The 16,168-nt window shown below is 36.5% G+C and overlaps 1 protein-coding gene across 1 annotated transcript in view; it reads left to right on the top strand.

The window, feature by feature from the left end:
* Nucleotides 1-344: 344 nt before the first annotated feature.
* tenm4 (teneurin transmembrane protein 4) overlaps nucleotides 345-16,168 on the top strand; it is a gene marked incomplete at its 5' end in the record, with an annotated part of 174,702 nt that continues 158,878 nt past the window's right edge. Inside the window, 2 exons of the mRNA XM_081371629.1 lie at nucleotides 345-567; nucleotides 3,887-4,159. Of these exons, the coding sequence (XP_081227755.1) occupies nucleotides 345-567; nucleotides 3,887-4,159 (496 nt within the window). The remainder of the gene's footprint in view (nucleotides 568-3,886; nucleotides 4,160-16,168) is intronic.

Below are 16,168 nucleotides of genomic sequence, written 5' to 3' on the forward strand. Positions count from 1 at the left end.
ACACAGTTTTCAACATTGATAATAGTAATAAATGTTTTTTGAGCAGCAAATCAGCATTCTAGAATGATTTCTTAAGAATCGTGTGACACTGAAGACTGGAGTAAATTCAGCTTTGTTATCAGAAAAGTTTTACAATTTTTACTGTATTTTTGATCCATTAAGTTCAGCCTAGGTGAGCACAAAAGACTAATCCCAAACTTTAAAATGTTAGGTTTTAGCTGTAAAAACACATTACAAGTCGTAATCATGGTCTTTCCCCTGCTTCTGTGTCTTCTTCTAGTATCGTACGGACTGAACTGGCTTCTTTCCCTCCCTTTGATGTTGAGACAAGAGAAAAGGTTGCCATGGAAGTGAAAGAACGCAGACCCTACCGCTCTCTGACCTCCAGGCGGGACACGGAGCGCCGGTACACCAGCTCCTCAGCTGACAGCGAGGACGGCAAGCTCAACCCCAAATCCTACAGCTCCAGCGAGACCCTCAAAGCTTTCGATCAGGACCCCAGATTAGCCTATGGCAGCCGAGTCAAAGACGTGGTGCACCACGAAGCCGATGAGTTCAGCAGGCAAGGTGAGCGGGGCAAGATTTGGTGCAAGTCTGATCTCTCACCGCCATGCCAGGGATAAAACCACAAGTGTCTTTGAAAACTGAAGTGTGCAATTTCCGTTCAACTAACATTGTGAAACAAGAAATTTTCTTATTCGCGTCTGTGTTTTTCAAACTTGGCTGGAATCGCTTTGCTTGGGTTACGGTTTGCATGGACTCCAATATGGTTTGCATTTGCCCTGAAAGCAATCTGCCCCAATTTGCAGAAGTGAACCGTTATTGATGACATTATAATTTGCCTATTAAAGTATAATGCATTTCTGATTGCTGCATGTCTCCACAGAATTTACCTTCAGCCAGCAGCAAAAATACTGCATTTTTCAAATCTGTTCTACAGCAGACAGACACAAAATACAGTCCTGTCCAGGAACAGTTTACCCAAATTTGAAAATGGTGCCATTATTTGCTCATCTACATGTCATTCCAAACCATATGCCGAATTTTTTTCCTTTTTTTTTTTTTTTTTTTCTGTGTTCATGCTGCTCTTTTCCATAAGGCTATAATTGGTGACCAGAGGCTTTCAGACTCCAAAAAACAAAAACAAAAAAAAACAACAACAACAAAAACACTATTAAAACACAATTATAGAGGTCCGTAAAGTTCATACATTTTTCCTCTGTTTTCCAATGAGAAAATAAGAGCACAACCATTTGGACATGAAGGTAAATAAATAATGACTTCTTTTTTTCCCCTATAGTTGTAGTAAAACCAAAGAGGCAAAAATGTGAGTACAGGGAAGCAAACTTTGCACACACAAAAAACTATATATTATTATTATTATGTTTTTAAACTTTACAGTACAATATTATTTATACTATAATAATATGTATTGTTATTATAATTGTATAATCATTCATAATTATATACTGTACATGTGTGTGTGTGTGTGTGTGTGTGTGTGTGTGTGTGTGTGTGTGTGTGTGAAAGATTTTCAAGAGTTTGCATCCCTGATTTAAGATTTGTCTTGTTGAATGAATATTTAGCATTCGCTTAAATTTGGGTTGTGTGAGTGCATAACAATATTCCTTATTTACCAAAAAAAAAAAAAAATGGCTATGATAATTCCCCTAAATGAGCTGTATTAAAACTTTTGATGCCAAGAATGGTAATAATCCCTGATGCATGACCTGTGTGCTTGTTATTTTCTTTTTGAAGTGTGGAAAGCTGCACTCTTGATCATTTTCTATTGCACATACTTGTTAAAACAAGACGAACTATCATACACTTTGAGAGAGCTCTTCTCACAGGCTCCAGATCTGCATATTTCAGATACGCCTCAGAGAGCGATCGCATTCAAGCAATTAAGAGAGACCGCGGTGACGATTTGATCCGTCGCTAATATATTCCAGCCGTTTTGAAAAAAGCTGTATCTAAAACCAGAGAGATAAAAGGAAAGCCGAATGCGGTGTTGTAGCTTTGCCATTAGCGTGCTGGGACTTTAATGAGAGGGGGGTGCCGTGAATGCTGATTCGCTGATGTCTTTTATGACCTTCTAATGTGTCCAGTTGATGGTGACCTGAAAAAATATGCACTTCCCCTCCATGAATACTAAATGCCATGTTTCTCTCAGGCACGCTAACTATTAGGCTATTACACTCACTCTCAGGCATAAATCTGTAATTTGCTGTAGCTCCATCGACACGGCTTCCTTTTTCTCGTACTTTGGTCTCCACCAAGCATGAGCGCACTCTCAATTTAATGTCCATTGAGGTTGTGAGTTTGAGTGTTCCATTTTGAATAAACTTCTCGTTAGGTTTTTTTCAAGTTGATTAAATATTGGCTAGTTTCATATATTGCTCATTTCCGGTCAATTTGGAGTGTCATACAAGACCAGGTGCTCAGTTTAAAGGTGTTCTCTTGAAGTACGCCTACCTAGACAGCATTTTAAGGCATCACAGGTTCTGTACTCTTTTAGATGATGCATACCCTACCATATAACTGTGAAAACACGGAAATCCGGAAAATTCTGTAAATGGCATTGAATTGTTGTCTCATATCCACATTATTCCTGCGCCCCATGACGCTTTGCGCGAATTATGGGTGTAACTTCCATTAAGCTGTAAACAATCAGTGAAAAGGCTTGCTCTGTGATATAGTACACCACAAAATGCCTACCTAGACTGCATTTCAAGGCATCACAGGTTCTGTACTCTTTTATTCTGTTTTTTTTTATTTTTTTTTATTCTGTAATCTTCCAGAAACCCGGAAAAATTCCGTCAATGGCATTGAATTGTTGTCTCATAAATTACAGTAAAATTCCTACAATGGCGGGAAAGAGTTAAGTGTAATTAAAAAAACAACTTTTCACTCAGAAACTTGTTTGTTATGCTGCATTCAGTTTACTTTGGATGTCAGAGGCGTTCCAGTTCAAAGTTCCTACTGGAAACAGCACTCAAGTTTGGAAGTAAACTTCACGTTCATTTATAACATATATGTGTAAAAACAAATTGCACTTGTAACTAATAATTGTAAGTTAATAGTTTACATTGTACTGCCTTTTTAACTCTTTCCCCGCTATTGACGTCATTTTCCGTCTTTCAGTGTTTTCACTGTTATACGGTAGGGGGCGCTATTACACCTCTTCTGAAAGACTATTGAATCTCCTGATTAAAACACAGGCGAAGAAGCAGAAATAAGCGATAGCATATGCATATGTAAAATAACAATCACCAACATTAAACCGCATATAAATCAAAACTGCATAATGTTACTGAATGAAATGTTGACCCAGGACGAGCTATAGGACTGTGAAGCTTTGATGGACTCGATCTACTCCATTTATGATTTGATCATCGTTCTGAGTCTGATCCAGACGTCTTTGGTAAAATCTTGATTTTCTCAGCTTTTTACTCAAAATGTTGCTTTTTTATGAAACTTACCCACATTTACCCATAGTTTTGTTTAAAAAAGGAATGCTTGAAGCTATATAAAACGTTTGTTTATTTATTTTTTTCTTTTTTAAAAGAAGAGGCTCTGTTCTTTCTTTTGATATATTGCAAGTTAGATGTTCATACAACAGAATATTCTAGTGTCCTTGAACCTTTATGAAAATGATAAAAATTGTTGACGCTGGCTGGCAACTTTTTTCAAAAATGCTTGAGGGAAAAAAGTTTATACTATTACTACTTTTAATAATAGTAATAACTATTATTATTATTATTATTAGACATTTCTATCATCACTTAACCATATGAAACCAATATATAATGAGATATGAAAATGTTTTTAGTCTGTTCTTGTGTGTATAACACAGAATGTATTTTCTCTCATTGTGTTGTATCAGGGGTGGACTTCTCTCTCAGAGACATGGCCTTTGGGGATCCCGTGCCGCCCCATATGGCAGCATATAGGACAGAAATGGGCCTTCCCCACCGCGACTACTCAGTGAGCGTGGGATCAGACGCTGACACAGAAACGGACGGCATCATTTCCCCCGAGCACGCCGTCCGACTCTGGGGCCGGAGCAACACCAAATCCGGCCGGAGCTCCTGCCTCTCCAGCAGAGCCAACTCTAACCTCACCCTCACTGACACCGAGCATGAAAATACAGAAAACGGTGAGTTCAAACGTCTGAACGGTCTCTTCACAGCTCGGCTGAGAGCAGGAGCGGGTCACCGGGTGCAGAGGGACGTCTCCAGTTTAGCACCACGTCAGTTCAGATTGAATGTGTGATGCCCCTTTTATATGGAAATGATGCGTGGTTTGTTGAGGTCGGATTTTGTGACATTCTAGTTTGTTTTTTTGAAATGCTTGTGCTTTAAAGCTAAAGTAAGAGGAATGACATTTTCCCCCTTCACATTTGGATCAAAACATTTAGATTTGAGCATTTTTATTTATTTATTAAATAACTGTTTAAAATCAAATGCTGGATTCAAACTCAGGAGCGTGTGCACTTTCTGCTAGGCCATGGCTATGACACTTGTAATATTTTTCATTTCATTATCTGGTGACCTTTCTTGCACAACGTTGGATTTTATTCAGTGCTCTGTTATATTTACAGATGGATTATTCACAATATTTCTGCTGTGAATAGAGATCAATTTATTATTGATTCTAACTATGAACTAGTTGCTTATTAGCATGCATATTACTAGGATATTGTTTGTTTATTAGTACTTATAAAGCACATATTAATGCCTTATTTTGCATGGCCATAAACTACATCCCTTAATCCTACACAGTGATTATGAGTTTATTGCAAAAGTCATTGTTGATAGTTAGTTAATAGTGAGAATTGTGTGACCATCGGACAGAAACCTCATAATTCCAAATTTCGTCTTTTTTATATTTATAAATCATACTATTATCCAGCCTTTACATCTGTCTGTTGGTTTTGCAAATATTTAACCAATGAAAACTACAGTTATTAAAAGAGCTTGTAACTCCATTGGGCCCTCAAGCTCAAACCTCATAACCCCACCGCCTCTATCGTGAATGAAGCTCCGCACGCAGTTTTGACCGTCTCTGCTTGTTTGCAATGCAAGGATAAATAAAGAACTGCTTGTTTGAATAAGTACAGCATTTTCTTTTGTCAAGAAATGCTGTATATACAAAGGCTAATGTTTTATGTATTTGAGGAGAAGAAAAGAGTGTCTTAGTCTAGCATTTGTCATTGAGTCATAGCCAGTACTGTCATAAATAGCCTGTGCGTAGCACATCATCTTTTAATAAAATGAGATTTGGCCAAATGACAGAAGAAAAAAAACTGAGCACCCACATAGCTACAGTAAACTTTAGAACTTGCAAGTTGATGAAAACATAATGTGACAAACTTACTGTCTCAGATGCGGCCGTTCTAATGATGGAAAAAACACGCATGTCTGAAATTCGCTGGTTAGAAACCTCATAACTCCATTTGAGCTTGATTTTGGTGAAATGTTAACAATATAATGGCAAATGCTAGTGTTGGACCATATATAAATCCAGCCAAAATATCAACTTTGACAATGTGGTTTTTAATTCTTGTAAAAAATGCAATGTTTTTTCCATTTCCATAAGTAGTATTTTTGGGGATAAATTATGAATTTACTTACCGTACTGTAGTTAGTTAACCAAGCAGTTGCATGTTGATGAATTATCTTTATGGTAACTGCAATACAATTAATGTATTTAGCATTTTTTTTATAATCTCCAGCGGCATGTCCATACGTCAGAGCTAGTAGAGGTCAGATGCTCTCTGATGAGATTAGTGGCTCAAACAGAGCAGGCGCCCATCCTGGATCCATCCACCTCAAGCTTGGTGCTTTCAAATGGTCCCCAAGGGCCCAATGAGTGTCTTTGCTTGCATAGAAGGTCACATTGTACCGAGACAGTGTCACAGTGAAACTTGTCAAGTGCAGGGCCTGATTACGCAAGAGGAACGGCCCAGAGAACTGCAGGAATAAATGGGAAATTTCAGCATGAAATGTAAATGTTCGCTGTTTATTTCATGCATTAAGTACTTAAACATTTATTAAACCAATATAAACATCTCTTAAAGTTGATTAATACAATTAACCTTTAGAAAAACTGCAGATAAATGATATTTCTTGAATGGCCTTTGAGTTGTGCTGACTAGCAGACTTCAGTAAAAAAAAAAAAAAAAAAACACATCAGCATATAGCCACTGTTTTTAATGGAAGGTCAGTAAACTTGTAGTAAAAAATAAATAAATAAATAAATAAATAAAAATTGTAGTATTTACATGTTAGCTTTTAAACTTTTATAATTCCATAATTGAGTTCTACAAAGTGCCGATTTGTTTATTTAAAGCATCACTGTTACTATTACTATTACATTTTGGTATGTAACTTTTACTTTTCATGAACAATTTTTTGTTTGTTTGTTTGTTTGTTTGTTTGGGGAAAGGTGTGCTTTAACTTTCTTAAGCAATTTAAAAATGTACATTATTGTTTGGCAGTGGGGCAAAAAAATCCATATCTACATTCCAGAATATCATTAGCAAAGTTTCCATTCATAGTTGTGAATTTAACTTACGAGGAAAAATTGGAATGTTGCATAAAACATTTGCAAATAAAGCAATGTTTCCATCCAATGTGTTCAAGAGAAAAAACTTCCTGGGAAATTGGTGCAAAAGATCTGTATAAAAATGGAAGTTGCTGCAATCAGGGAAGAACCCATTTTCTTCCATCGGAAATGAATTGGGTCTCAGAGCGTGCAAACGAAACGCAATAAACGTTGGCATGTTATCTTGCGTTTGGATTCTGGTGTTTGGGAACGCAATCATGTGAGACGCTTCTGGGAGGGACTTCAGCCAAAATCATTCTGATGACAGACTTTGGCTCGGGCGTTTCAGAATGATCAAACCAACATTTGAAATGCTGTGATGCGATTGGTCCGCTGGTTAGTCCAGTCATCCAATCACACCCACTGCTGCGGAAAAGCCATGTGAGTTTTTTGTTGTGCATCACGGTATTTATTCAGTAAATGAGTTTCCATCGTAGTTTATGGGCTTGTCTTCTCATCAGATACAAATTTATCCACCTCAACTGAGCGCATTAACATTTGTTTATGCATATTTTTAGAGTTTATGCACATCTCCAAGGTTTTTTTTTTTTTTTTTTGATGTCCCAATATGCACATACAAATAGGTAAATGGAAACATAGCTACTGAGACTTGAGCATGGGCTCTTTTGACCACCTGGGAATGTTCTTTGGTGTCTGGACCTCCGTAGCTATCACTAGGCTTTCTTCAAGGTTTCTACCATTTAAGCACTTGAGTTTGGCACTCTTTATATCCGCAGCCTAGTTGAGTCTTAATCACGCTCTCGTTTGCAATGTACCTTATGCATATTCTCTGCCAAACTCTGATAGTGCCTCTAACAGCCTTTAGAAATCACACATCAAGGGCCCGGCAGCCAAATACTAATTGCCTTTTGCACCACAGTCTCCCTGAATGCCTACAAATAGTCTGTTTTGCACTGAAGCCTCCGTCATTTTAGCTATTAGATTCTTATTTAAAACGACAGAGGTGTTCCTTTGTGCTGCATCGCATTTTATGCATAGACATCAGTGATGGACTTAAAAAGAAAATGGAATATGTCTGTCTGAACGTCGTGAAACGCTGAGGTGAGGCCAACCCAAATGCGCGTTAAACTGGATTTGATGACTGTGAAAAGTAAATGCCCTCCGTGTATATCTTGATTCGCAGCTTTAGGCGTCCGTTTGACTGTTGTAAAGCAGACGTAATTCAAAATTGCTTTTTATTCTGTTCATCCAAGCAGAAATGCCAGTTGTGTTTACTGTTTTTTGAGGTAATGCTCAGTAATACACATTTTAAATGGCAAGTTAACTGAATCCTATTGAGTTACCCAACTTACTTGTGTTTTATCACTTTATAGTTAGACTAACAATAATTAAAATGTACGTATAGGTTTTTGGCTATGCAATATCCAGTGTTATTGTATTTTTTGGTATTTATTCATAACAGCTTTTACATTTTCAGTTTTCATTTTCATTTTATTCTGGTTTTAGTAATTGTATGTGCTGTGCCATTTTTTTATATTTCTTTTATGTATATATATATATGTATTTTTTTTTTTCAATTTGATTGATTTCAGCATTATTTCAAAGATTTTTAATAGTTTTAGTGAACATTAAAGGTATAGTTCACCCAAAATTCTGTCATCATTTATTCACCCTCAGGTTTTTCCAAACCTGTATGAATTTCTTTCTTCTGCTGAACACAAAAGAAGATACTTTGAAGAATGTTGGTAACCAAACAGTTGATGTTCCCCATTGACTTCCATAGTATTTTTTTTCTTCCCCATCCTATGGAAGTCAATGAGGTCTACAACCGTCTGGTTACTAACATTCTTCAAAATATACTGTATATGGCTTAAAATAATTTTTGGGTGAACAATCTCTTTAACAACACTGGTAATATTATGGTATTTGCATGTTGTAACCGTATATTTAATACCGTAATATTTAATTACCCTCGGATACCATTACAATCATTTTATGGAAGAGAAATAACAACAAAATGTCTGTTTTCTAATGATCCTTTCGCCAGTTGGGAAGGGAAGTTGTTACAAAGCATTAGTTCACATTGAGATTCAAGTAAATACATAAATAAATAATCAAGTTGCTATTACTTTTAGAGCTCATTGGATTAAAATGATCAGAGGAACGTCGTGGTACATAAAGAGAATTTCAGAATCACTCAAATTAATTTAGCGATTAGCTTTCGTTTACCATGTTTAACATTCAAACTGGTGTTGTTTATCTCGACAATGGTACGTTCATTAGATATAATGATTCGTAATCCATTTTAATGTAGCACATATCTAGGCAAATAGATTGTGGAATTGTGCGTGTGTGTGTGCGTGTGTGTGTGCGTGTGTGTGTGCGTGTGTGTGTGTGTGTGTGCGTGTGTGCGTGTGCGTGTGCGTGTGCGTGTGCGTGTGTGTGTGTGTGTGTGTGTGTGTACAACCTGCTTAGAATGACCCTCATGTGTGAGCAGCTTTCCTTAGGCGCTAACAGTCAGGCCGATTGCTGAGTCATTTTGATCGGGCATAGGCAGATCTTTTAGCAGCGAGCCGAGCCTTTTTCTAGACATAAGGGCTGCTCGGGGCAACGTGTGAACTGTGTCGAATCCCACAGACCCTTCACTGGCTGAGCTTTATGGGTATTTGCAAGTGCTAAAAGCAATGGACCTCACAGCCCTCCGTTTGCTGTAAAGCAGAATACTGGAAATTTCAAGCACTGTCATTTTCTCAAAAAATCACAAAATTAAAAAAGTGATGTATGTAAAAATGTACCCTCACGCCATTCCAAAACCGTATGACTTTCGTTTTTTATAAAACACAAAAATAGATTTTTTGAAGAATGTCCTTGTTGTTCTTTTCCAAGCAATTATTATGAATAGTGTTGAATAGAGTTTCAAAAAACTAATACAAAAGCACCAGTGCAGTTTCATTTCAGTCAGTCTGTGAACAATTCATGTTCAATGTGTGATTCGTTTCGGCATGGGCGACAGGGAAAGCTGAGGTCGCATTGATCAGCAGGATATTTTCAGCAACAGCCGCATCACATGGTAACATAATACACGGCATTCAAAGGGAGGGTCGTTCGTGTAAATCGAACGCAAATAAATGGACGTTCATCACCAGCTCAAAATGGCTGTGATGGTCATATCTAAATGTGTTTAATATCTAGGGCTGATCTTAATGACATACTCATTGGCGCATTTTTGAAGGTGATGGGGTGGCGTAGTGGTTCGATATCTGTGATATAAATCTGAAATGTAACATTTCAGCAGCCGGGAAGGGTGGTTCACTTGGGAAATGACTGGGATTTGATAAGACCACTGTGGAGCAAAGCCCTTGACCTCTTTTTTGCTCCACATCCTTCTCATTTTAATAAGTGTACCTTAATCTGCTAAAAGACCAATAACAATTAGGGCAGGATGATATAGTTATAAAGCTGTTGTAATTATTATTATTATTATTTTTATGCATTCTTATTCTTAATATTTACCTTTTATAATCATAATGATGTTTTTAATATTAAAAAGAAATGCACAGAAAAATATTTAAATGGTTAATGTTTACTTCACTTTGTTTTGATGATCAAGTTTTTTTTATAATGGATTTTCATATTTTACAAAAGTGTGGATCTGGGGCAAATATATAAATGGTAATTTGTAAAACAGCAAAAGTTAAAGATATAAAAAAAATAATAATCATGAAATCTGTTATTTTTAATGAAATTTTTAGGCATGGAAGTCCATGAGCACCTATACATATACCATTAAACAGTGTTTTTATGTTATTCTTATACTCAAGGATGCATTTATTTGATCAAAAGTACAGTAAAAACAGTAATATTGTGAAATATTATTACCATCTAATATAATTGTTTTTGCTGTTTGATATCAATACGAATTTCATGCATCCTTGCTGAATAAAATTATTATTATTTTTTTTTTTAATCTAACAGACCCCCACATTTTTAATGTTTAGAATGATTAGAATCTCAATATAATTTAAAAAACTACTCTATGGTAAAAATTCTACTCTAAAATATTTACTCGAATATCTGTGGATATTACCTTTTTATTTCCCCCAGAATTGTCATTACAGACCAATGTATCTCGTATATTGAGACCCTTCACCATCATGTTGAAAATCATGACAATAAAGGTGTAAAAATGAACAATGACACAATTTTCTTAGAGGCAGTAACGCATTTTTTAATGCATGATTAAGCTGGTGCCATCCATCAACATTTTTCCCTGGGAACCACATAACCGATAATATTCCCATGTGATCGTGAGTTAATGCCTGTTACGGGGCTCATGTTGAGCTATTGGGAAATAGACTCTGAACCCTGGGAACACTGGATTAGCTTTTCCGCCTTTGTCTCTTGTTTTACGTGACTTTTTGCGGTTGTTTGTATAGCCTAAATTGAAAGTTGTACTTTGAAAACTGTAGCGCAAACTTGAAGGGCAAAATGGATCAGAAGATCCGAGAAGAAGTTTGATGTACGCACACGGCACGATCTACAATCGCTCTCCCTTATTTACGTTTGAAGCAGGGAAGCTATAATTGGTTAATTTGACTGAAACTGCCTCTGCGTCGGTTCTTTGTAGAGGCTGTATAAGATGTCACTTCTGAGGTTTAGAACTCGCCGGAAACTTTGAACTGCTTTTGAACTGCTGAAAGATTGAGGTTAAGAGGGGCTCATGGGAAGTGATCATTGTTGCTGAAATTGGGGATGTTGACAATGAGACAAATGTGCTACTATAGAGCCTCACTGTAACTTTCAGATCAGCAGACAAGCAGTTAAAGTTACTTCTGTATCCTCACAGCATATGAGTTTGGGATTTTCGTTTTGGGCGTTTAATGATGAAATCTGTCTCATTTTGAAAAAATATGCTCAGCTTCAATCTGGCTAATAGTGTGTATGCTGCTCCATTGGGCATCTGTCACAGACTTGATAATTACGGTTTGCACAGCGTGCTTGGTTGGCAGAAAGGGGGGTACATTGTTTATCTTGGGTGTCATTTTTTTATATTTTGTTATAAATTATTCTTGGATGTCATGGTGATATTGAGCTTGGAAGATGATGACTGTGCCCAACTAGAACACTTTAAAAGAAAGTGCTATTGTACAAGACATGTACCATTTCAATACCATGACATTCTTTGATTTATATTCTTTGAGTGACACACAGCTCATGTATGTGAAAATGGCAATCATTTTGTACCATATGCATAAACTTCAAAGTACCATGGTACTATTTCCAAATAATGTACTGACCAACATATTTTCAAAGATGGTCATTCAACTTAGGGTGTATTCACACCAGGAAAGTCCGATAGTTCACTTGGCTTTGGTCCGGACCAAATACAATGTGTTTTTTTTTTTTTTTTTTTTTTTTTTGGTACGGTTCACTTTCACACTGCTCTTTTTGCAAGTGAACCAAAATTTGTAAACAAAACCTCACGTTTGCTAAGGTCGCGTCCGTTCATTGGACAGGAATTCTCAAGCAGGGAAAAGCAGGAAGTGCAAAAACAGGCTGGAGATATTTCGTAATGCAATAGTTCTTTTACTGATTTGGTGTTATTCTCTACAAACGCAATATGAAGAAACTAATGAGCATCATCTGATACAATGTCATCTATGGGATGGATTTTTGAATTAGGATTTTGAGAAGACGACGATGTGCTGCAAGACTGTTTGGGCGGGGAGAACCTGCTTTTAAACCATTTAAGCGCGGTAAGACAAAAGAGAGCGCTCTGTCTGTGAATGTCCTGATGCACACACGACGCGCAGAAAGACGCGTCACGCGCAACAGTATCGTGTGCACATACAGCGCGCCGGTATCGAATTCTCTTTCGCGCTTGAACGAACAATAACACACACCATTATGCTAAAATGTCCGTTTTGTTAAGTATCCTCATAAGAGCAGTCAAATATAAAGTCTTAAAGGCGCAGTGCTTTCTGCAATTGGGGTCGGTTCATGTTCACACCGTAAACGAACCGTACCAGAGTTCGTTTGGAACTGTACCGAGACCACCTCTTCAGCTGGGTCTCGGTTCGCTTGTTTGGTCCGCACCCGAGTACGATTGCTGTATTCACACCTGGTCAAAAGATCCGCACCAAGGGGGGAAACGAACTCGATTCAATCGAACCAAACAAGGCAGGTGTGAATACACGCTTATTAACGGCCTGAGGGGAAAAAAAAGTTCTTAAGGCCCCGATATACTTCAAGAGAAATCGAAGAGCGAACTGATGTGACGTCATTTCAAACAAAATCAGACCAAAACGTTTGGAGTTGCATCCAAATGTTTTGGGAGTTTGAAACAGCTTGCCAAAGCAAACTTCCCGAAAAAATTCGCCTTTGTACTCCCATTGGTCCGTGGCGATTACGTAATAGGTAGGTGTGTGTGGAAATCTTTTCTCGTTCATTTCTCCTGTTCTGTCTCTCGAGGTAAGACGTCCGTCAGTGAAAACATGAACACACTGTAGAGCTGCTTATAGTAGAAAATCAAGTTGTACTTCTGATGAAACAAGACACAAACACTGTATTTCATGTTTAATACGGTAAAGCTGCTTGATTTTAAGCAATCTGTTGTATAAAGTGCTGTGTAAATAAACGTGACGTGACTTTAGAGCACCGAATTGTAGAGCTTGTGCAAACAACCACGTTGCTATGATCGGATGTTTTTCTTATGCTTTATAAGCCTAATAAATTTTCGTATTTTTCCTTATTATTAAAAGCATTTTCTTATGCTTTATGATTGTATTGCGCAAGGAGCTGCACAAAAATAAGTCAACAAAGTAGTCATAATTTTTGTGAAAAGGAATGAACATTGTTGGTGTTTTACTGCCTCTGATGTTCATTTCAGCTGGAAACTGCAGTGGATTGCATGTACAGTAAAGGCACGTTTTTTGGAGTTTTGGTAGAGGCACGTTTTTCAATGTGCTTAAAGTTGATTATCATGTCAATGTAACAAACTCATGTTCACAACCAAAAGAAATGCACAGACTAATTACTGAGTAAACTGCTCATCCACTTGGACTTGCATGTCTTTCGCTTGCATATGAATTAAACTTCAAAAGATGATCTGCGAGTCAGTTTCTTTCAACCACTTAGTTTGGTGAAATTAATGGCGCACCTCGGTTCCGGCGACCCCAAGGGGAGCACGAGCAGGCTTCATATTCGGAGCATTATATCTCCCTCACCTGCACTTGTCTTTTGAACTGTTCTCCCTGAGCACTGCCACCATATTATCAACCCACAGAGTGAAGTTAAATCAGGCTGATATCAGATGAGACATTTCCTCACTTACAGGAGGGCTTCAGCACGGTGCACAATGGTGTGAAATAGCAGTCTCAGAGATGAGGTTACAGAACCTGACCTTGAACAGCGAACAGACAAAAAGATGCTTTGAATCCTAAGAAAAGGCTATTACAAGATTTCCAATCATCTTATTATCCTTTTTTTTCTCTTATCTTAGACATAATGCAACTGTGTTTGCAGTGTTGTTTTTGTTAAAACTAAAGCAATTGAAAAAAAAAATAATAATAATCCATTGAAATAGCTTAGAAGTCTCGCATTAGCAACTAACCCAAATAAAATAACTAAGTTGAAGTACTAACATAACATTATTAAAACTAAAACAATAGAAAGAAAGAAAGAAAGAAAGAAAGAAAGAAAGAAAGAAAGAAAGAAAGAAAGAAAGAAAGAAAGAAAGAAAAAATATGACCAGCAAAAAAACAAAATTACTAAACTAAACCTTATGAAAATATAAAGATAAAAGTGAACTTTTATAGTTTATAAATGAAACTAAAATAACGCTGGTCATGTTAATAACCTGTCTAAGGTTGAACTTGATACTATTTTGTGGGCTATTGAGATCACAACTTTTGTTTTTTAAATAGTGTAATTATGTGTTTTAGTTGTAGAGTGTTTTTAACTGAAGCAATTCACATGCTAACACCTTTATGAAATTTGTAGTGTGAAAGACAAATAATTGAAAGTGAGAATATTTATTGGAACCCAAACAAAGTGTTTGCAAACTTTTGACCATGACTTCATGAGCATATGCCAGGTGCAAATGCAACTGTTAATAAATTGCATCCTATTTTTTGCACTTGTGAACTGATTTAAATTCCAGATTTAATATGAATACATATTTCATGTTAGTACTGGGGCGGCAAATGGTTTGCAGTCTTACTCAATAACATGCCGTTTTTAGTCCTGACCTTTTGTTTTAATAACAGCTAAGGATCTTCCATTGAAATGCAAACTTTGAAATATAATATATGAAATATTAATTATAATATTGTTTTAACAGAAGCTGGGAGTGTCGATAAAGTTAAATTTAACAATATATTTGTGATTACAGAACTTTCAAGAATTGTATGTTGTTGAATAAAAATAATAGTTACTGAGAGAAAAAAAAAATATAATAAATAATATTAAAATAAATATTACATATAATAAATAAAATAGTTTTAAGATATTAATAGTAATATTAATATGTGACCCTGGATCACAAAACCAGTAATAAGTCGCATGGGTATATTTGTGGCAATAGCCAACAATTCATTGTATGGGTCAAAATTATCGATTTTTCTTTTATGCCAAAAATCATTAGGCTATTAAGTAAAGATCATGTTCCATGAAGACATTTTATAAAGTTCCTACCATTAATGTATAAAACATTTATTTTTGTGAGTGAATGCAGCACAGTCGCAGAACATAAATGGACAACTTTAAAGGCCATTTTCTCACCGTTTTGATTATTTTGCACCCTCAGATTCCAGATTTATATATTAAAATAGTTGTATCTCGACCAAATACTGTCCAATCCTTACAAACCATACATCAATGGAAAGCTTATTTATTCAGCTTCTAGACGATGAATACATCTCAATGTCAAAAAATGTACCCATGTGACTGGTTTTGTGGTCCAGGGTCACATATTAATTATAATAATAAAATCTATTCATTTTCATTAATTATTATTATTATCAGTCCACTGTTGTTTTATATACAGGGTGGGCCATTTATATGGATACACCGTAATAACATGGGAATGGTTGGTGATATTTAAGTCCTGTTTGTGGCACATTAGTATATGTGAGGGGGCAAACTCCTCAAGATGGGTGGTGACCATGACATATACTAATGTGCCACAAACAGGACTTTAATATCACCAACCATTCCCATGTTATTACGGTGTATCCATATAAATGGCCCACCCTGTAGATCTTTTTCTATAATTTAAAAAAGTTATTAAATTATGGTAACTAATTACTTAGTAATGCATTACAACCAACACTGTTAACTAGTCCTGCACCATTCACACTCTGGATATGAATCATATTTCAAATTATTGATGAGAGAACTGCTTTTACTTTTTGATCAGATGCTAAAATGGGAAAATCCTATTAAGATTTTGCATTGGGTTTCTTTGACTTGGTCAGTAAGCACCCATCTAGCATCCCTAGAAACCAAGCCAAAGCTCCCTAGCCTTTGCACTTGCACAGCAACATGCTAAGACACCTTAGCAGCTTCCATGCACTGACCAAAAAAAAAAAAAAAGGGA

The sequence above is a fragment of the Scardinius erythrophthalmus genome (genome assembly GCF_964197995.2).
Source record: "Scardinius erythrophthalmus genome assembly, chromosome: 7".
NCBI lineage: Eukaryota > Metazoa > Chordata > Actinopteri > Cypriniformes > Leuciscidae > Scardinius > Scardinius erythrophthalmus.